The following is a 22,208-nucleotide window of genomic DNA, read 5'->3' as shown; positions in this document are numbered from 1 at the left end:
TTTTTCTCTTTAAAATTGGATTTTGCCAAAATATAAATACTGTAGACCATGTAATACATATCCAAGGGTCAAAATATAGAAAACTATGATACCGTACCAAAGAATATGTATTAATTTTTGAACTTGGGATATGTTAAATACTAGTAGTCAGTGACTTTGTCAAGTTAAAATAATAATGGTAGGTGAGAAATAATGTTGAACGGATGGTTATTAACTGAAAATTAGTAAAACTGTGGGTATTGGACCTTTTGTATATCCTACCCCAAATAGCTTATAAATCAAATCACTAATCATGCAAATTCTTTAAAAAAACAATAGCCATGCAAATTGTGAAAAGTGAAGAAAAATTGTGACCATTGATATGTTTTAGCATTTTACAAAATCTGTTTCCAGTGTGTTGTAACCATCGATATGCATTTTATGTCTTGTCTCATCATATTAACAATATGTTGGAATTAATTAAGTTTATGTCAAAATAGTATCAAAATCATATTGTTCTAACATACGTTGGTATTTATTTTTATAAATTATTTTCACGTTTAAAAAATTTCTAAGCAGTACAATATTTAAAATTTAAATTGAAAAGGCTAGTAAAGATGCTTAAAATTAAAATAATTCAGTGAAAATAAGCTCTCAGAGTTGTACTTTCCAAATTGCAATTAAGAGAGAAAACTTCAAAATTTATACTAGATATTTAAGTGGGCACGTGTACCCTCAGATATGGGGGACCCGCAAGGATAACTTTTCAGCTTTGTGGGGTATTGTATTCAATACTGGTTTTCAGGTCGATGGTTCCATCACCTGGTTTGAATGGATGGCCTATTTTAATAAAAAATTTAAAAAATAAAAAATAATTAAAAGTAAAAATGGTCATAAACATTGAACGAGTCGATGATTTGACCGCATGGATCAATGGATTATTGATCAATTTAATGGTTTTTGGCTGATAACCAGTTTTGGAGTAGAATGGAATCAATTTCCTAAACGATTTTCGGTCTATAAGATTCAACCATCTCGGTCAACGATAATTCGAAAACATTGATTGTACCGGTATGGCAAATATTCGGGTTTAGTATGGGTTTAACTTTACTCAAATCCTATCCGTCTCATTTAAAGTTCAGCTATACTCGACTAAGAGTCTAAGACTACCAAGCCTATACATGCATATGATAAAAAGCAGCATTGTGAACGGGTCGGGTTTAGCACGGGCACAGCTCAAACCACCCCGATCGGACACCTGATAAGGTTAATTCTAGCCTCTAGGTTTTCGATCCAAGCTCCATAAGGTCGGGTTAGTGGGGACTGACTTCTTAATCCGACCCACTGACATCCAGAAACCAGAACCCCCGGCCCCGGGCCCCGGTAAATTTTGCTTGGAAGACAATTTCGATCGCAGACAGCCTCTCTTCAAAAGGTCGGTCAGTCCATTCGTCCTCTGCAGACGATTAAGGACCTTCAGTCACGAGTCACCCTCCACCTGCCTTGAAGAAAACCTAATGATCGTTTTCTTTCTCATCAAACTGAGATCTCTGCGTGGCTTTCCAAGACCTCTGTCCAAGTGCAATCCATTTGTTTCTTGTCTCCACACTCGCTTGGTCGTACCACATAAAGAAAAACCCAGTTGGAACACAAACCATACATTTGTTCTAACAAATCCCCTACTCTCTCTCTTAGAAAGATGCAAATCCATGAACCAGTTGAAGCAAATTCAAGCTCAGATGATCTTAACCGGGTTAATTTCAGACCGACTCGCCTTGAGTCGTTTGGTCGCTTTCTGTGCGACCTCGGAATCGGGTAGCCTTGATTACTGTAATACGATCCTTGCTAATACCGAAAACCCAAATGTCTTTTCATGGAATATAGCCATAAGAGGGCATTCCGAAAGTGACAACCCCAAGGAGGCGTTTCTGCTGTATATGCAGATGTTAAGGAACGGTGGGTCATGCCCGGATAATTATACTTATCCCTTCTTGTTCAAAGCTTGCGCTAGGTTGTCATTGATCGGTATTGGTTGTGCGATTTTTGGGCATGTCGTGCATTTAGGTTTTGATTCTGATATTTTTGTACACAATGCAGCTATCCATATGCTAGTTTCGTGCGGAGACTTGGAAGGTGCACGGCGATTGTTCGATAGAAGTCGCATAAGAGATTTGGTTTCTTGGAATTCTGTCATTAATGGTTATGTTCGGAGGGGGATGCCTGGCCAGGCTTTAGAACTTTTTCGAGAAATGAAGGTGGGCAAAATTGAGCCTGATGAGGTGACAATGATTGGGATGGTTTCGTCCTGTGCCCAGATGGAAGATTTGAATCTGGGAAGAGAATTTCATCGTTATATCGAGGAAAGAGGATTAAAAATGACGATTCCACTTAGTAATGCGCTCATGGACATGTATGTGAAATGTGGGAGTCTTGAGTCGGCAGAATTGTTATTTAACGGCATGACACATAGAACCATGGTGTCATGGACTACCATGGTTGTTGGGTATGTGAAGTTTGGACACTTAGATGCTGCTCGGAAGCTTTTTGATGAGATGCCTGAGAAGGATGTTGTGCCATGGAATGCCATGATTTCTGGCTATGTACAGTGCAATCGCTGTAAGGAGGCTTTGGCTTTATTTCATGAAATGCAGGCAATGAACATAAAGCCCGATGAAGTGACCATGGTTAGCTTGTTGTCCGCCTGCTCACAACTTGGAGCTCTTGACGTAGGGGTGTGGATTCATCATTATATTGAAAAGCACAGAATTTGGATAAATGTTGCTTTAGGCACAGCACTAGTTGATATGTATGCGAAGTGTGGGAACATCACAAAGGCCCTCCATCTGTTCCAAGAGATCCCTGGGAGGAATGCATTGACTTGGACAGCAATTATAGGTGCTCTGGCCCTACACGGGCATGCACAGGATGCCATTTCCTACTTCTTGGAGATGATTGATACTGGTTTGGTTCCAGATGAAGTTACCTTTCTAGGGGTGTTATCTGCCTGTTGCCATGCAGGGTTAGTTGATGAGGGTCGTCGATTTTTCACTGAAATGAAATCAAAATTCAAAATTTCACCAAAACTTAAACACTACTCATGCATGGTGAACCTCCTAGGAAGGGCTGGCTTCTTGCATGAGGCAGAAGAGCTAATCGACAGTATGCCAATAGAGCCAGATGCTGTAGTCTGGGGGGCCCTGTTCTTTGCTTGTAGAACTCATGGTAATGTTGCAATGGGAGAATGGGCAGCATCAAAACTTCTTGAGTTGGATCCTCATGATGGTGGCATTTATGTGTTGCTTGCCAGCATGTATGTGGAGGCAAACATGTGGGAGAAAGCAGGAAAGGTGAGAGTGATGATGAGGGAGAGAGGGGTCGAGAAAACTCCTGGTTGTAGTTCGATTGAGGTGAATGGCATTGTTTACGAATTCATTGTTAGAGACAGATCACATCCACAGACCCAGGAAATTTATGAATGTTTGATACAATTGACAAGGCAATTAGAGATTGATGGCTATGTTTCTGGTGTTCCTCAAATAAATGTTTCTATAGATAGCTTTCTCTTTTGCTCTTCATTGGTAACTGATGCAGGAATTGATTCTAATACCCTGGGTCTTTTATTAGAGACCTCTTAGGTAAAGAGATGAACAGAGGGTCAATGATCATAATCACTTGAATCTATACGTGATTTCAGAGGACTCCGGTTGGTTGGTGCTAGATTGTGTTTTCTAGTCTAGTTCTCAAGAGGTTGTGGGCATGAGACCTAGCTCTATAAAGGCCATTACCCAATGCTGGTCCTAGCTACCGGGGTCTTGGGAGAGGTAGACCGAATACAGACCTGATTACTGGCATTTTTCCACACAAAGTGGCCGCTGTGAGACTCTAATCCATGTTCTTGTGCTTGTCAATTTGAGATTTTACCATTACATCAAGCAATGGTCCCTATGAGATCTAGCTCTAACATATCATGAAATTGGGCTGACTATGGAGAGGCAAGGTGCCATCTGGTCTCCCTTTAGGTAGTTATTGCAATGGCGAAGCAATCTACTCAAACAACTCCCATCTTTGAAGGATGATGACAGTTATGGAAATTTGACCATGAGATGCTGTCGTTTCCCCCAGTGGAAAAGAATGAGTCATGACCGAGTTACCTGTTGTCTAATGTGGCCAAATTAATGACCGATCAAAATCTGAAAAAATTTGGCTGTTGGGGCCAACAGCCTTTCCTGTTGAGAGAGTTTCTGGGTTGGGCACGTTAACATGAGAGTGGGCAAATTTGTAATTGCCCGTTAATTTATTTTGAGTAAAAACAAAAGCATGCCTGTGAATTGGTGAACTGCCTTCAACGTGCCCAACCCAAAATTCTCTCAACAGGAAGCCAAAATCAACCCATCAAACTCACTTATGTTTGAACCCATTTTCTGAATGTCACCTGTAAAAGGCTGGTATATCATCTAAAACTTGGTAGATCTGTTTTCACAAAATTTCAATGGACAAAACATGTTGGGTGATGCATGACCGACAGGAGTGGATTCTTCTGAAAATTGACAGGAGTATTTGGGGTTTGGGGTTTGGGGCCTGATCTTTGAGGGGAATGGTTCTGATTTCTAAACTGAAACATAGCCATCCGTTTGACCTCAGTGGACCACAGGTTACTCATCCATGAGGAAACTCTCATCTTCCCAAAAGAAAGGAAAGGAACAAACATGGCAAATGCTACTATGCTACAATATGGAAGTCCACTTGGTACAGAAATCTGACAGTAGATAATGTAAAAATGATCGGTCCAAATTAGCTGCACCTGATGGCTGTGTTGGAAAAACTTTAGTTGTTGGGGGCCAACAGCCTATGTTGTTGAGAGAATTTCTGCAAATGCCATGTTATCATGAGAATGGATAAATTAGTAATTATATAACTAAAGTATAGGCGTGAATAGGTGAACTGCCCAAAACGTGCCCAGCCCAAAACTATCTCAACAGCCCCTGCTGTTAGACCCCAACAGCCAAAGTTAATCCGGCTGTGTTAGCCTGTTGGGAGCAGTCTAACCAATAACAAGGTCCCACATCAGCCATGCGCACGAAGAGATTGGAGTGGTTGTGGGGCATATACACTTTATGGCTGATGTGGAGCCTAAATGCCTAATTATACGGGCGTTATTATTGGTCAAACAGCTCTCAAGACAGCTATAAGTGCTGCTAATCCCAATTTCATAATGATAGTCATATTCTGCCGGATAGAGAGAGAGAGAGTTATTAGAATGCTTTCTGAACAGATATAAGAGAACTTCATTACCATAACTATAACCTTTTGCTAATGATACCGTTCCCTCTGTTATTCAGATTCAAATATTTCATTTTTCTTTCTTTTGACTATATTGTGACAGGGTTGATGAGTTGATCATTATGATCTCTCTCTCTCCATATATATATTAGTGACGTGAATAGCATGTCCAAAATTTATTCCTTTGGTTATTTTTGACTTGCTTTTTGACGTTTACATCAGAGACGGAGAGTATCAGGTACCAATGAAAGAAAGAGAACCTAACTCGGATTCGGTTCTTTCTTAGCTTCTCTTGTTTGGTTTCTGGGTTGCTATGGTAAAAATAAAGGTGGCTGCTGTATTACAGGCCCGTGAAAGAAATGAATGTCGTCTAGCACACCCCAAGGCAATTGTATTTCACGAGATTTAACCCTCTCTCTCTCATTCAGTTATATCGACCACACCAAATATTGGTCTTAGTCAACATCAGGACCATCCGACCATCTTTTAGGCAAAGTCCTTCTGGTCCTCCATTACCAAAGGAGTAAACAACATTGGTTTTGGGCCCTTTGCTTTGGTTCTCTCTCTCTCTTCAAATTTTCAATCAACATCAGGAGTCGTGACCGTGAAAGCCTTTGCCAAGTTTGTATGAACTACAAGAGTGGAGTTGTGAAGCTTTGTTCCTTCTCCTTTCTATTTCTATATAAACATCATAATTTCTATCACATAATGTTGAAACATGGAATACTTCCTAGTTTGTGGTAAAGGGCTATAACGTCCGAATTCTGTGCAGCTGTGTCTGGTCAGTCCTATTTTGACCATATTATGGGTTGTAAAGGCTTCTGAGCACATGACAAAACCTTCACATGAGATGACAAGAAGACAACCAAATAATGGTGGCTCAGTTGGTAGGGTCTCTGGCTCGTTGTAGAGGAGACTTGGGATTAAGATCCCGCTGCCACCAGAGTTGGCGAGGGTTATGGGTATGGGGGATGGCTCCCCACGCCCACTGTGTAGCCCAATGAATTAAAAAAGGATGACAAGATATTTTATTGCATTTTCCCCCAATAGGGGTGTTTCCACTTTGGTTGTTTTATGTGGCGTCTAGCGGTGTTTAATCGAGCTCGAGCTTATGTGTTTAAAAGTTAAAATCATAATAGACAATTGTGTATTGTATCATGTGCTAAGACACTTTATTTTTTCAATTTCTAAAGCTACAATTCAAGTAGATAATCAGTTGAAATTTTATTAAATTGGGTTTAGATCAGAGGCCCCAGGCCCCTCTTCCTTGCTTGTTCACCAGGTTTTCTACAAGTTCATGAAGCAATAGTCATGGCATCACGAGCATCTCTTCCCCAGATTACAAGCTTTATATCCCAAACTAAAGAGAGCTTCAGCTTCTTTGTAGTTGAATTTGAACTGGGAATGACTCACTTTTTCCTTTGTCATTTACAATGACACCTAAAGTTTGAAACCCGGCATCCCCTGACAACAACATGTCTTCCTCGGGATACGTTAGCAGATAAACAAATTACACTGTAACTTTTGTTAATGTGAGAGACTGATTCCTAACGAATCTCAACCGACATAACCTCCTTTGAGGTTTGGTCATTACGGAGGGTATGGGTTTGGTGGTTTCTTTCAACCATTTTATTATATGTTTAATTAATGTTGTAAACCAACAAGAAACAAAACTTTGATGGGTTGGGATTGGGTCGACTCATTGAGTTTGGCTGGAAAATGCTCTAATCAAAAGCTTACTTGAACCAATTTGATAAAAGATCCATTTTAACCCTTGCAAATATCAGACAAGTTAGCCTCTGAAGCTTATTTTCTGCTCAACTCTAGGGGGCCCATATGGGCATCTAATTCCCAAATGCCTTTGAATCTTGTGGGGTGACAAAGTTTAGTTCAATTGGAATGTTGTGGAACTCTCAGTGACCATAAAGTAAATAGTTGGTGGGATAGACGCTGACCATAAATTTGCAGAACAGAAAGGGAGAGGAAAACCTTTAAAAACAAAAGAAAAAGAAAGGAAAAGAATATTGGAGAAGACTTGATTGCATTAAACCATGTAAACTAATTGTGGGTTCCACCAATTAATATATAATACTAAAAAGTACAACCAATAAAGACTAAAATTATGAACCATCAATCCAAAAAAAAAGTATGTATGAGATAGCACTAGATCCTTGGCCGGTTAAGTTGATGAAATTCTTTGATCTTACTTTCTTTGGTACATTTAGGAAGCAGCAGTTAGAAATCCCTTGGACCCATTAACATTGTTTACTTGGTTTGTAGAAATTTTGGTTTGCTGGAACCTCCATACTGTGTTGAATCCTGATCCAAATGAAACAAGCTTTGTCTCGATCAGCCAAAGCAAAATCCTTGGAATTGGAACCTTTTATTACAGGACTAACAGAACATTTATGTAAATAGGATTCTATGATTCTATCTCTAGCTGTAGTACATAGAAGTAGAATATCTCAGTAGGAGAAGCATGGCAGCATCAAATTTCAACAGTTACAGCTTGAGGAGTACAGGCTTTGTACTAGGTGAGAGATCCCAAGTGCAACCACCTAGGCATTGTTGGGCATATACTAAGTAGTTAAAATTAGTGAGTTTTTGTCTCCTTAAAAGCACTTAAATGATGTACACCAAACACAGATCCCTTGTCCTTTGCATGGATCTTTCTACTTCAACCTTTGCCAGCAGCTAGCTCCCAGCCCCAGGTTCTATGTACCATGGTACGACCAATGGGCCTCATGTGAATCCCTGCGGCCCGCCTGATCGTGATCCCAACGCTTCTCCCGTGTCCTTCACAAGTCCTCACTCACTCTCTAGCTTTTTATTGCACAAACGGTTGGGTTTCTTTCAGGCCTTAGAAGTTTGAAACTAGAAACTCGCTTTCGGCCTTTGGGGCCTTGGTTTCAGGCTTTCAGCTAGCTAGGCAGCCGAGCGGCCGAGCGGCCGGCGCACTTAATGAGGCCGCGCGTTAAATTGAGTGGAACAGTTGGGCGCATTGAAGGCACAGAGAAGAGAAGAGAAGAGGAAGGAAAAGCAGGAGCTGAGCTCTGCTGCTGGTTAGACGATTTCTTTACGGCGGGGCGTCATAGAAGCGACGCAACCAGGAGTGAAAAAGAGAAGAAGCGTCATGGTTTTGTTGCGTAAACACAAAGCGAAAGCCAGGCCCCAGAGCCCCTCGCTTTTTGTAGACATCACAAGTCCGATCAATTCGCCTGCGCTCTCTCTCTCTCTCTCTCTCTCTCTTTCTCTCTCTCTCTCTCACTCGCTTTTGCAAAAGAGAAACAGTGATTCGTAACGTGATTCAAGGCTTTTGCTTTGTGAGCTCTGGTTTCCGTCTTAAGCCTCATCAACCAGGCCTGGGCGACTGGGCCCTCCATCTGGACGGTCCCACATCATTGATGAAACGTGAAAAGAATAGGAGTTAGTGAGTTACGAGTGAGTGAGTGCCTTCTCATTGAGCCCAAGTCACGAGCGCTCTACTGTGTTTACTGTTTAGCACTCATTGGCTGAAATTTTCAGACAACAAATTTCTCTCCAATTAATGAACACACGTAAGAAGCAGCACAATCAAACTCAAGAGCCTAAATAGAGTTGCCACGTGGCCCGACTCCCCTACACAAACGGAGCGGTTCGCGGAGAAATTATGGTACTAGAGAGAAAATGATGCCAGAAAAGCTGAGAGAAGTATAAGGACCCTTTGGAGTTTGAAGGGCTCAGCGGAAGATTCAGCTAACCTATTTCAACTGCTTTTGAACCTCGAAGTGTTCTAGTCTAATTGGGCTATCCGGATTTTCCACCAAACATAACTTAATAAGCTGTTGTATGGGACCCATTTTGGAAAGTCGGAAGCCACAGCTTCAACAGTCAATACCATGCCAATTGGGAGGGTTAAGCTGAAGATAATCTTTGCTTCACTTGCCTTTGGAGAAGTTACCTCGCTTCAAATAACGTAAGATATGTTTGTTAGACAATTGGTTTAGTGCCTTAGAAGTTAGATAATCTTGACAAGGCGCCACTGATAAGTTATTCAAAGAAGCTAAAGTGGACAGCCCATCAACTGATTGATTGGCCGACAGCCGATTTGACTCTCCGGATTTTACACCAAATACCCCTTTGGAAGGCTGAATGCAGCGGCTTTTGACTTTCTATGTAGGCTTTATAGGGATAGCCTTTAATAACCTATATTTGATGACAAATTTGGAGAGCCCGAATCACCTGTTAGTGAAACATTTTTTTTTGGATAATCCGCTTCAACCTCTTTATGTAGTTTATCCGGAGTGTCTCAAAAGCAGTTGAACCATCTTAGCTGAATGTTGAGCTCAATCCTTTCAAATTATACGCCGTAGGATTCACCTCCAAAAGCCTGAAGCCGCTAAAATTTAGTCTCCCCAAACGAACACCAAATATAGGTAGTATTTGGTATTATTATCATTTTTTTAAAAAAGAGTCACTTCCTCCCATAATACGTTCCAAACAGTCACCGAAAAGCGTTGTTAATCTGCCCAATCCTTAAAAGCTCTTCTTAATTAGTTATCCGGTTAATTCAAAGAGAGAGAGAGAGATTGATTGGTGTCAAAGTATTGGATATCTCTTGTAGCCACGTGAAGCAAGAATCATTTAACATTCCCTTGTATTTTATTAATGAACAATTTTTTTAATTATAAAATTATAATTCAATGGCAATATTATAATGGTACATACATGGGTATTCCTTGGACATTCTAACGTGTGGGCCCCCAATACAAGAATTCTTAGTTGGATAGATTGTCATTGTCTGACCCAATAGGAAGCTAATAGACGGCTATGATCATCTTGGGCCCACTAACTATACCCTAAATTGGTGAAGGCTTTTCCACTTTGCAATTTGCATTGTTAGGCTGTCTACTACACTCTACTCTAATTATCCCTGTGACTGGACAAGAGATGTCACCTCAACCCTGCTAACCCATCGGTTTAACCACAACGGCCCGGCTTTATTGCCTGCTTAGCTCTCACCAGATCAACCTTTTTTAATATATTGGTCATTATTCTTTACCGTTGTTGTTAGACCTGGATCGGATTAGATGGTCAAACCGGTGGACCCATTTAGCTTTCTGAGTGCTGTTTCTTTTTTTACGGTTCAATGGTTGGAATGATCAAATCGCCAGTTAAAATTTCAAACCGGTGGCCCAGTGACCTTTTCAATTTATTTTTTCTGAACCGGGTCTGACACTGACAGTACTCGTATTTACAACTTTCCACATCAGAAATCGGTTCATTACCAAAAAAAACAGTCAAGTTGGTTTAAAAAATGGTCCGGCTTGGAATTGAATATTTCAAGCCGAACCCAATTAGGCCCGACCAGAACCATTGGAATGTGTGGCTTTTATTCCCATTTTCGTCACTCTTTACTTCATTCTCTCTTTTCCACCCGGAATGTCTCAACCAATTAGGGCTATTAATGGATCAAAGCCCTAATTACAGGAGTGATGGACAAAACAGCGATCTAGACGCTCCAGGAGTTTTTGGTAGCGGACTACACTGTATCACCAAATATTAAAATAATTAACAAATAAATTCCAATAAAATCCTGTCTTTTTTTTGTCGAATCAACGTTTCGCGAGAAATCGGAGTTTCTCGTCTAGTTGGTGTCGCGTGTCGCTGAAACCAGCATAAAAGCGCCACAACAGAGAGACACAGAGAGAGAGAGAGAGAGAGAGAGAGAGAGAGAGAGAGATTGATACAGATGGAGAGAAACTTCGAAGCTGAAGAGCTCGAACACGACCGTTTTTCTCTAATCTAAGCTTATAAAACATACACTCGTGAACAGATCAATGTCGGTTCCTAAATCTCTCGCTCTCTCTCTTATTTTATTGCCTGGAATTTCAATTTTCTGAACTTTTAATCTTTTTTTTCCTCTTCTTTGATCTGTTTGATCTTCTATTTCAACACATTGGCGTGGTTTCTTTTTTTTTCCGTTTGTCAATCGATCGAGCAATCTCAGCATTGTTGGTTTTCTGGAAGAATTCATTGAACATTTGATGGAAAATGAGGTATTAATGACCTTCTTTAGTTTCGTGGAGTGGTTGCAGAAACGAAAATGTCAATGGAGATCATGTACTGATTTTTTAACTGCATTTTCTATGTTTTTGGACGTAAAATCTAATTTTCCTTAAATTCTTTTCTGGTTTTCGTAGTTCTTTTTTTTTTTTTTTCTCCGGAGTGATCTCAGAAAATCAGGAGAAATCTGACAGAGGTATGCAGAGTTGTTGTTAAATGAGGTGTGGTGCCTTCGTTGCCTTGAATCTCTTCATTTTGGCGTTTCTATTAAAGATGTTACGGAAATGTCTTTAAAGATTGCGTCAGTTTGCTCGGGAATCTAAGATTTGGTTTCTGTTTTGTTGAAGAGTTTCAGAAAACCGAAGAGAGCGATCAATGCTGATTGGTGTCTTGTGAGCTTGGAGTTCTGTGCCCTAGAATTTAGAGCTCTAGGTAATCTTTTGCAACTATTTCCAGTGAATCAGGATTGGATCGACTAAAATGTCCGAAGCTCGTTTGAATGTGCTATAGTTTCTGCTTTGTTGGCTTATGTCGTCCACCAACTTTAAGCGCTTTAACTGCTCTTGGAACATTACTCAAAGTTAATTAGGAGGAGCGTAATTCTTTAACAGTACCACGTGATGAGTTGTAACTGTTAGTTCTAATTGCTCTGTTCTGTTTTTGTTTTCTGTTCAGGTAATTGGAGAAACAAAGAGGTGAAAGTAATTGGCGAACAAGCGATGCTTTTGAGTTATATCTAAATCAATCAGTACTTCTGATTTTGTGTGAATAAAAGGTAGCCATCGAGCAATTTACGCATTTGAGCTTTGTTTATGGTTTCTTTTTCTTCCCCTGAGGCCAAATTACTTTTCTTAATTCTCATGTTTAGGCTTGCTTTTCTGTAGACATCGAAAAGGTGATTCGACATGAACGGGAACAGGCAGATGGAGGTTCATTACATCAATACTGGATTTCCATACACTATTACGGAGAGTTTTATGGATTTGTTTGAAGGCCTCACATACGCCCAGGCAGATTTTTCTCTTGGAGGAGCAATGCATGATCAGGTATTTCTCTTTGCCATCTAGGTTCTAATTCCTTGGTTTTTAAAAATTGGCAAGTAGCTTATTGTGGGGGTTCCTTACGCTTTCAATTACTATCAAATTTAAGGCTGGAAATTTGATATTATAGATGGATTGTCGATGGTTGAGAAAATCGATATTGCAAAGCAGTGCAGGATGTTTAGTCCATCTCTTTAGAATGGTTAAAAATTTGACGCACATGTTTCCTTCACATAAAATCCCTTCCTTAACAGTGAAACCGTTTTTACATAAGATTTCTTTTCTTTTGCTGCTATATGTTTGCAGGAAAGTGCATACTGGTCAATGCATGCAAATTCATACAAATTTGGATTATCCGGCTCAGGAACAACTTCATATTATGGCCACAATTATACTTATGAGGTAAATGATCATATTCCAAGAATGGAACCTAGTGGGCAAGCTTGGGAGAACTCAGCAATGATGAGCAATGAAGAGCTGACACCAGTAGATATGCGTGGAGGAAATGGCAGCACAACTACACATGTTACACCTGAAGACTGTATGTTAACTCTAAGTTCCCTTCACCTGTTTTATTCTCACTTATGGATGAAAACATTTACTGGAACCATGGTGCATTTACTTTATTATAGAAGCTATCAGCAGTTTGGTAAGAAATCAACAAATAATATTGACATTCACATCTTAAGGAATCACTTTATTAAGTTACCAAGAATTTTTTCTATTTGGTGTTCTGAGCTCTTTCAATCAAGAAACATCTGTTGAAAAGATGCTGTTAATCACCTATCGGGTAACTCAATAGGTGATTTCACCTATTGCAAAAGCTGCTTCTGAAATGTAATGTCATCCAATTGTTTATGAACAATGATATGGCACATAAGCAAGAATCTTGTGAGCAACACCAATATGCATGGCCCATCAACATCATAGATCCTATAATTTTAACTCTTTAAATGGATAAGTTTGACTTTTGATCATCTTGGATTTTAATTGCTTCACTTTTTTATAGTCTTATTGGTTGTTTGTCATTGTCAGCATGTGTTGGTCATTATGTCTGTGCTCTTCCAGTGGGTTTGAGTCCTTTTGTTGTGTTGGCCTTGATTGTGCTTGTTGACAATAGTATTATTTGGATTGACCCCTTAAACTTCCCAACTCTTAAATTGGTCTGCCCTGGTATTTGCCTGCTTTTTGTATGTAGCTGTGATTCATGATTCATGGCAATCCATGTCAAAAGGAGAGTTTTAGCATATTCAAACAACCATCTTTTGGTTAATTGGTTCTAGATATCATCTCAAATTGGCATTAATTTTTTAAAAATAACAATTATTTCGTTTAGTTCAGCATCACCTTTCCAAACCAAGGTATCTAACTGTGGCTTAGTTATGCACATGAAAGTCAAATCACCAAATAACCTGGGAATCTCCTGGGTTATCCAATTGAATCCAGCATGAGAATCAGGTTCCTTAATCATTTATAGCTTGTTTTAATAGGTTTTTCATGCATAGGCAATGTTGGATGTCTAAAGCTTCAAGCATGGGACTTTCAAGACATGAAGCATGAGAATGCTCCCATATGGTTTAGTGCATGATTACAAAAGCAGAATCAGTCATAGCCCATCTATAAATGCTTTGTTCATGTTTCGGTGCTCTGGATGCCTAGAAACAGTACAAAAATAGATGTGAGATGATTCCATCCATTACTGTATTGGAGTTAAACCCATCTATGATTACAGGCCTTAAGGCGGGTGGTTACATTTTAAGTTTATAATGTTATGATATCTTTATTTCATTTACGTTCCTCTCTATTTGAAATTCTATTCCAAATTGTATTTCTTTTTGAAGATTTGGCATTTTAGTGTGCATCCATCTCTAACAGGCATCCTTCACTTTTTGCAGGCATTCGAAATCAAAATAATACTAGTAGTTCTCAGGTATTAATCTTGCTTGTCAATTTTCCCCCACTTTATTTTCCCTCTCCTCTGGACTTTGAACCCATTTATAGTGTTCTCAAAGGTAAATAATTAAGCCATTCCTTTTTCTATTTCACTTTTTGCAGATGTTTTGGCAAGATAATATTGACCCAGACAACATGACTTACGAGGTTTGCCCCAAATGATTTTGCTTTCTTACTGTTTTCTTTTCTTACAATGTTATTGAAGGGCGTTGCTTGACAAACAACTTGTGCTTTCATATCTAGATGAACATTATGTTCAATTTTTTTATCAGTGTTCTGAAAGTTGTACCTAGGTAGACAGGTAAGGTGCATTGTAAGGCACACACCTGACATTAACCCAAGTGGTGCCCCTTTCAAGAGGTGTGAGCCTGTGCCTGGATTGCCTTTCTCATCGGCTCTTTTTGTTTAATTTTTTATGTGATTTATACTTTTGTAATGGTCTATTAAGTTTTACAAGAAACGAAAATAAAAAATCCTTTTGAATACCTGAAGCCCTAGACCCTAGTTGTTGCAGATAGGTTCTCAGATAACAAAATTTTCACTAAATAAGCATCAGAAATACAACTAATCTTTGATCCCTATCCTAAAATAGAATGAACTATGGCCAAAATCACAAAAACTACTTGAAGAAATGCAACCAGGAGATTATCTTTTTTTTTTTTTGATAAATTGCAACCAGGAGATTAGCAAACACATTGAAGAGTTTCATATGCTTGAATTGGTATGATCTGCATCTGTTTCCATTCATTTTCAATTTGAATGTCTTATAGTTATGCATATGTGTTTTGCACTTTTCTTTGTCCAGGCACATTCCTATTCTTGTGCCTCAGACACTAGAAGGCCCTTGCACATTTCTGTACCTCTCAATTTTAAAACACCACATTATTGTATCGTTTTGTTGAACTTTATTCTCAACATTAAGTAGCACTTCTGCATTAGTTAAAGGAAAACCTTCTTTTCTTGAATGAACATCTTCTTTTGTAATCCTTGGTTAAAGGAAAGAATATTTGCCATGCCTTGAAACATGAGGATGTATGGCTAACATACATGCTTGTACTATACTTATGACCAGGTCCATGTATTAACCTACAAGTTGCATATATTGATTATCATTCTGCATCAAGTTTTTGAATGCCATAAATATAGTTTTGGGCTCAGCTCATGTTGCTAAACCACAAGAGGACAATTGTCACATCACAATTCTGCTCTGCACCCTTGGGTGAACTCATGCAGATAGTTACTGGTTAGATGATCGATTTTGTATGTCCAATTGCTTGTTAAATGAAGATGATATGGATTTATTGAATGCATGGTAGGATGAAAACCACCTTGTGATGGTCTAACTGTCTAAGAGCAGGCTTAGTCTACCTATGTTTGGTGGACTGCGTTGAGTGGCATTATCATAAATTTTGCAATATGATCTTTTGGCATCCTCGATGTCTTCTTCAAGCAGAGTCTCAAAAGTTTAACGTCCTCTTTGAGGAGGGGTGGTTGACCTCGTCAGATGCCTACCCTTGGCACTCCAAAGACTACAAATCCCTCACAGAGTGGCCCTAGTTAATGCTACATATCTCTCAAGGTTCCTAATGGGTGCATACATGCTCAAACGCTCATGGGGACAATTGTCACATCACAATTTTGCTCATGGGGACAATGCATGGATTGGCACTACACCTCATGTGGGTTGGACATAACTATGCCCCATCACTACCAGCTCCATGTCTAAGCTGATTGAGTTATCCCTTGCCACAACATCCAGGTGTGTTCATGGCCTAGCAATTGCCTAACATTGGCATTATTGGCATAGCCCCTCTTTGACACATAAGCAATGCCTGCCACGGAATGGCATGAGCCAGAGAAGAGCTCTGTCCATGCGCAATGAGGTCATGATCCAATGCCATTGACCTTATTGGAGCCACCAATGGGCTTCCCTTGGCCTTTACATCACAAAAGGTTTGTCCTTGACACACTAGTTTGGACGCATCCTTGCACTGATGGATCTTTGGGTTGGAAGACTTAATCCAAGTGGATCATGCAAATGTTTCAGCTGAATAGCTCGTTTGTGTGGTTTGTTTTTCTTGTTTTTGTTAATCTGTTTTTCACTTCCTCTAATTAATTATGAATAAATCTGTGCTTCTGGAAAATGGCTAAGATGTCATCATGTTTTATTGAGTGATTATTATGGATTCAGCTAGTCCTTCTAATTTTTCTCAAATGCTCACTAATATTTATTATGTTATTATCTTTAGAAAACAAATCATAGTGATAAACTTATAATGAAAGTTGTCTGATGAGTATCTAAGTGGAACATCTTTTGTAGAGAGTGCCATTTTGGCTAAAACCAATACCCAAAATTGTAGAAACAAGATTGCATCATGACATTTTGAAAATCAGCAATGTTTGAAATTGGGCTTGTTGTAGTTTTCTTCAATAGCCTAATGCAAGTGTTTGCATCTCCTCAGAAAACAATGACCTATTTATTTGTTCTAGTTGTTAGTTGTTGACTCTCAATGCAAACCTTAGTTTCTCTAATGTATCATTGTTGGCTTACCAGTGTCTCTGTTGTGAAAAAGTGTCTGTTGCATTTTCCGTCTGCTTCTTTCTGAGGACGTTATTGTCTTTATACTTTCTCAATTATAAAGTTAAAGCAGATCATTCAGCAGGGGGATTATTTCTCTTATATTCATGATAATATCTGCAATATTGTATGGAATTGCTCTTGTGATTGATAGAGAAATAGCATGACTTTGGTTTAATTTATTTTGGAAGACCATTTTTACCACATTTGGTCGTTAGCTATTAGATGTAGTTTATCAGTATGATACTTTACCTGCTTCTACTAGCATAATGATAACCACTAGTTAGATCGGCATATCAATTAACTCCAAACTGAATTTTGTGGAGTTGGGATCTCTGGAAATGCTCAGATTACAAGTTTCACTAATCAAATTTGTTTTTGAAATATTTTCACATAAAGACCTTAGACTTAACTTTTTATCAAAATTCCTATTGATTTAAATGATGAAGACCTACTTTCTTCATAATCATGCATAATTTGGTTGATAAGCAACATAATTTTTCATCACAGGAACTACTTGATCTAGGTGAGGCAGTTGGAACCCATAGTCGAGGTCTTTCTCAAGAACAGATTTTGCAGCTTCCAATCTCAAAATATAAGTGTGGGTTCTTCTCAAGGAAAAGATTCCGGGGGGAGAGGTAAATTTTAGGCTTCTTACTGCTGTTTCCTTGAAATTACAATAGTATCTTTTCCTCCCTTATCATCTGGAGCTTTAAATATTTAATTAATGCTCTAAAACATCAATCTTAACTTTTGTTTTCTCATCCAAATCTTGAAGTTACCTTGCCTCTTATCTGATAAGCATATGTTTATAACTAATCTCATTCCTGTTGGCAAAACAGAATCAGCTCTAGTTTAGTAGGCTTAACTATGGCAGGTTCATTGATGATAACTGCATCATTAGTAGTTACATAGCATGCATCAGATTGGAAACACACAAAGCTAAGCTAGCCTTTTGTGACAACAAAGAGATGTTGAGGCTCATGTGTTTTTATGTTTTTGTTAAAACAAGTCTATCAGTAATTGCAAGTAGGGCTGTCAATTGGATTGGATTTGGTCCAATCTGGTCCAGTCCAACATCGGTCCATTTACAAATGGACTGGACCAAATCCGGTCCAATTGAAATGCAAATGGACCGGATTGGACCCAATTCAGTCCAAATTAAATGTTTTCCATACTTAAAAATCAACATAAAAGGATATGATTTCATTTCACACAAGCAGTTTATTGCGTCATCTGAACTGATTTGAAAGCCATTAACGTCATCTGAAAGCCATTAAAAGTGAAAATAAAAGGATATGATTTCATTACACACAAGCAGTTTACTGCATCATCTGCCGATTCAGTTGTGGGTCACTACCATTAACGTCTCAGTAAACCTTCTCATCTCTGTGGCTCTATAGGAATCAATTATCAGGGATGATACCAGAATCTATTGGGAATTGTACTAAATTGGAAGAACTCTATCTTATTGAGAACCAGCTAGTTGGAGTTTTGCCTAAGAGCCTAAACAATCTTCAGTTCCTTGCTTACTTGGATGTCAGTTCCAACTGACTTGTGGGCAAGATAAAGTTGGGGGGTTTAGGTAGTTGCAGGAATTTGCAGGAGTTGGTCTTGACTTACAATCAATTTGATGGAGAAATACTATCAGGCTTGGGCAATTGCAGTGGCTTAAGATTCTTGGCAGCTCTGGGTAATAAATTAACAGGTAAGATCCCCTCTTCCTTTGGATTACTAACTAAATTGGAGATACTTTACCTCAATGAGAACTCTTTGTCAGGGGTAATTCCACCAGAGATTGGGACCTGTAATTCCTTGAAGGAATTACTCTTGCAGAAAAACCAACTCGAAGGCAAAATTCCAAGTGAGTTGGGATCTTTGAGTAAATTAGAGGAACTTGCGTTGTTTACAAACAGATTGACTGGAGAGATTCCAATAAGCATTTGGAAGATTCCAACCCTCATATATCTCTATGTCTATCAGAACAATTTGTCTGGGGAATTACCTTTAGAGATTCCAACCCTCAATGTCAGTGATGATGAGGCAGAAAAGGGCCCTAATGCCACAGAGGCCTTGAGGGCTCAGGTGAATGCTGAAGAAAGAGATGAGCAAACTTCAAGTTCAAGTGGGAGCAGTGAGAATAGCAGTGAGAGTGAGAGTGGAAATGGGAGTGGGAGCAGTAGCAGTGACAGTGAAGCAGGTGATGAAGATTCAGTCAATTCTATCTGAAATATCAAGGTAAGGTGGGGTTAACTTTTATTTAAACACCCCAAATAACAGGTCTTAAGATACAACAAAAACAAAAATGCACTCTGCAATCGGTCAAAGGGAAAAACAGAAAAAACAAGTAAAATGTTCCTCCATGTTAGGGAGCATATTTGGGTCATGCAGGAATATTTGTGCAGGGTGCTTTAGTGATTTTTACCTACGTTTGTATGGTCTCCAAACTCCCATTAATATCTTTTCATATCTTTTATAACTCTGGCTTGTAGAATTTGACAGAGCAGTAGTCCACTGTAGCCAATCCCTCATATACCATCACATGGCTGATATCTACTTCCACAGGCTCTCTAATGAGAGCAACCCTTTAGAGCTGTTTTCTATTCTATGTACTTGTCAATACATGAACTTACCTTAGAGATCAAGTGTAAGACATCATATGCATAGACTTCACTTAAAATGAAAGAGTAAAAAGCCCAAATTGAAAAAACAAATTTAACATCTAAAAGTATAGGCATCAAAGGCCAGAATATAAACAGGAAAATCAATTATTTTAGGCAAAAAAAACTTAAAATTTCAATGATGATATTTTTTTGTTAGGTATGTTAAAAAACTAATTTATTGTTCATGGTCCAATCAGTGAAGTGGGTTTTTCAATTACATGTCCAATCTAATTTATTGTCCTAAAAGAAATAGAAAGCCTAACCCAAATGATCAAAACCTGGTAATCCCAAACAATGGTTAAATATATGTACAGGGTCAATTAACTATGAATACAGTTGGGCAAATGTTCAAAATATCACAATGTATCAGTGAACCCCTCTCAACGTAACTGTCAGTACATACTGAACTAAACAAACAAAAAGAAAAAATAAATAAATAACATTTCCCTTTGGAAACTCCCATTTTTCATATCATGAGTGTCTATACAATGAATCATGCATTTGGCTTTCTAAAACAGAAAAAGAAAAGAAAAGAAAAGAAAAGAAAAGAAAATGAAAGAAAAAATCTGAATTAATCTATCACTCTTTTAACTGAATCATGCATTTGGCTAGAATGACTCCCATAGGTACCCACAGTAGCACTGCCGACACGTTTAATGGTGTAGGCCTTGCCACCACCTGTCCGTCGTGGAAGATTAATGGCTTCGGATAATCCTTTCTCGGCAAGGATGGGGCCTTCTCCACCAGAACAAAGTATACTTCCTGGGGTGGGGGGGGGAGAGAGAGAGAGAGAGAGCACATGGCATCAGGCATGGTGAAATAACAAAATCAGGTGATCAAACGAAATACCGTCGTCCGCTGGGGAGATTGAGGATGGAGCGATGGAGGCGCAGAGATGCTAAACCCTACCCTTCGAAAGCTTCCACACTTGATGCTTAAAGTTCAAACGAAAATGAACATTGAACGGACCATTCGAACTGGTGGCTTTGTCCACTTTCGGTCCATTCTATGAATGGACTATTCATGTTCGGACCGGTCCGCGTCCATATCATTTTTAGGACCATCCAGTTCGTCCATATCACTTCCAATTCGGATGGTGTCCAACCCGAAACCGGTCCATTGACACCCCTAATTGCATGGGCATTATTTCATGAAACAAAGTTCGCATGGAGCAGAGATTAGAAAAGAAAAAGAAATGCCCATCATGAAATGGAAATAATACCATGGGGTACTAATGCATTGACGAATGAAATGTAAAAGTCAATATGCAAGTGCATAATTGGTTTTTGTATGCACTTTGAATCTTCAAGGGGCAACTTCCTAAATGACCCTCTTTGACTTTGTTTTTGGTCATTATTGTATGTCTTGGTGTAGCTCTTACAAATATTTGCTCTTTATTAGGAAATTTATATAGGTGGTTATGTCGTGGTGATCCAGATTATTTGCAAGAAAAATTTCTTGACCCCTTCACCTTCTTCTGTACTCCATTAATGAATAAAAACTCTTGTTATTGCTGGAAGACAGATGTGTGATTTGTCAGATGGAATATAAAAGAGGAGACCGGCAGATGACCTTGCCGTGCAAACATATCTACCATGGCGGCTGCATCACTAGATGGCTCAGCATTAACAAGGTCAGCTGAGAAAGATATTGATTTAAATTTGACATGGTCTGTAATTCATAAATGTACATATATATCCTTTTCTCCCTTCTGACCTATCTCTTTTATTTTGTTTCTCTTTTTAATCAGGCATGCCCGGTTTGCTATACAGAGGTAGTTGTCAAGGAGTGACGGCACTGAAACTGTCAGCTCTGAGGAAAAGGAGCAATGCCCTGCAATCTGTTTTTACTGCTTCAAACATGTTCTGTTTCCACGGCTTTGGGTTTTGGTTTCCGTTAGAGTGTTAAATGAGGCCCCAGTATTCTCTTTTTCTTCTTGTTCTTTTTTATACGGTTTCCTTGAGTAGGACCAGCCTAGCTTGAAAATAATTGGATATGATGAACATTTCAAACCTGATTTCTCCACTTGGAGGATGGAATGTATGTAAACGAGTTTCGTTTTGATTCTTATGTGGCTTTCTCGAACTACAGTGATTATTGACACGAGTGTCTTCAGCTTGATATTACCAGAGATGGGGTCATGACAGAATGTTAGCTTTGCTTTCATAAAATTGTTGTCAGTGGTGACTGTTAATGCAGTTGCTTTCCCAAACGGGTCCATGTTGATGCCAAGTTTCGTCAGAATAGGTCAAATTACTCTCTTTTCACAGTGAGAAAAGAGAGAGATCAATCGTTTTTGCTTCAAGTTCTGAAGTGTGAAGGCAGGCGTACAACTCAACTCTATTGCCTCACTCATCATCATGGAGGACGCTTGTATTTTATTTACCATTAGTCGACGTGCTATAGTTTTCGAGATTGGTTTGGTCGTTGGCTTGATTATATTATTTGAATGTGGATGAATTAGAAATTGAGAATCTTCACATGCTGGTTTGTTTCAGACTGGTAATGCGAATGTTTATTCACAGTATCAGGATAATTCTCACACGTTCGTGGAATTGACACTCTAGTTCGTGCACCGTGTCACAGTGTGAAATAATATTTTTAGCCGATAAATATCCTATAATATAATATTCTCTTGTTGTTTATTAACATGCACACAATAACATCTTT

General features: G+C 38.9%; 2 protein-coding genes across 8 annotated transcripts; both read left to right on the top strand.

The window, feature by feature from the left end:
- Nucleotides 1-1,352: 1,352 nt before the first annotated feature.
- Nucleotides 1,353-3,905, top strand: LOC148844774 (pentatricopeptide repeat-containing protein At2g22410, mitochondrial-like). Its single transcript, XM_088953448.1, has 2 exons — nucleotides 1,353-1,935; nucleotides 2,077-3,905. Exons 1-2 carry the CDS (start codon nucleotides 1,497-1,499, stop codon nucleotides 3,612-3,614), a joined length of 1,977 nt encoding a protein of 658 aa, XP_088809574.1. The 5' UTR covers nucleotides 1,353-1,496; the 3' UTR covers nucleotides 3,615-3,905.
- Nucleotides 3,906-10,841: 6,936 nt separating this feature from the next.
- Nucleotides 10,842-21,608, top strand: LOC148844773 (E3 ubiquitin-protein ligase BIG BROTHER-like). Of its 7 annotated transcripts, none has more exons than XM_088953657.1 (11): nucleotides 10,842-11,297; nucleotides 11,442-11,525; nucleotides 11,652-11,736; nucleotides 11,980-12,079; nucleotides 12,189-12,350; nucleotides 12,651-12,885; nucleotides 14,240-14,274; nucleotides 14,400-14,444; nucleotides 17,386-17,513; nucleotides 21,063-21,171; nucleotides 21,289-21,608. In XM_088953657.1, the coding sequence occupies exons 5-11, from the start codon at nucleotides 12,210-12,212 to the stop codon at nucleotides 21,328-21,330; spliced, it is 735 nt and encodes a 244-aa protein (XP_088809783.1). In that variant the 5' UTR covers nucleotides 10,842-11,297; nucleotides 11,442-11,525; nucleotides 11,652-11,736; nucleotides 11,980-12,079; nucleotides 12,189-12,209; the 3' UTR covers nucleotides 21,331-21,608. The 7 variants fall into 7 exon arrangements, with proteins under 7 accessions (XP_088809783.1, XP_088809782.1, XP_088809786.1 ...); XM_088953660.1 differs by having other exon boundaries at nucleotides 10,859-11,297; nucleotides 11,442-11,500; XM_088953661.1 differs by having other exon boundaries at nucleotides 10,942-11,297; nucleotides 11,660-11,736.
- Nucleotides 21,609-22,208: the final 600 nt, after the last annotated feature.

The sequence above is a fragment of the Nelumbo lutea genome, chromosome 7 (genome assembly GCF_056320005.1).
Source record: "Nelumbo lutea isolate HS-2025 chromosome 7, American lotus-T2T, whole genome shotgun sequence".
Taxonomy (NCBI): Eukaryota; Viridiplantae; Streptophyta; class Magnoliopsida; order Proteales; family Nelumbonaceae; genus Nelumbo; species Nelumbo lutea.
Note: the sequence above shows the minus strand (reverse complement) of the source record. Positions and strands in the feature narration are given on the sequence as shown.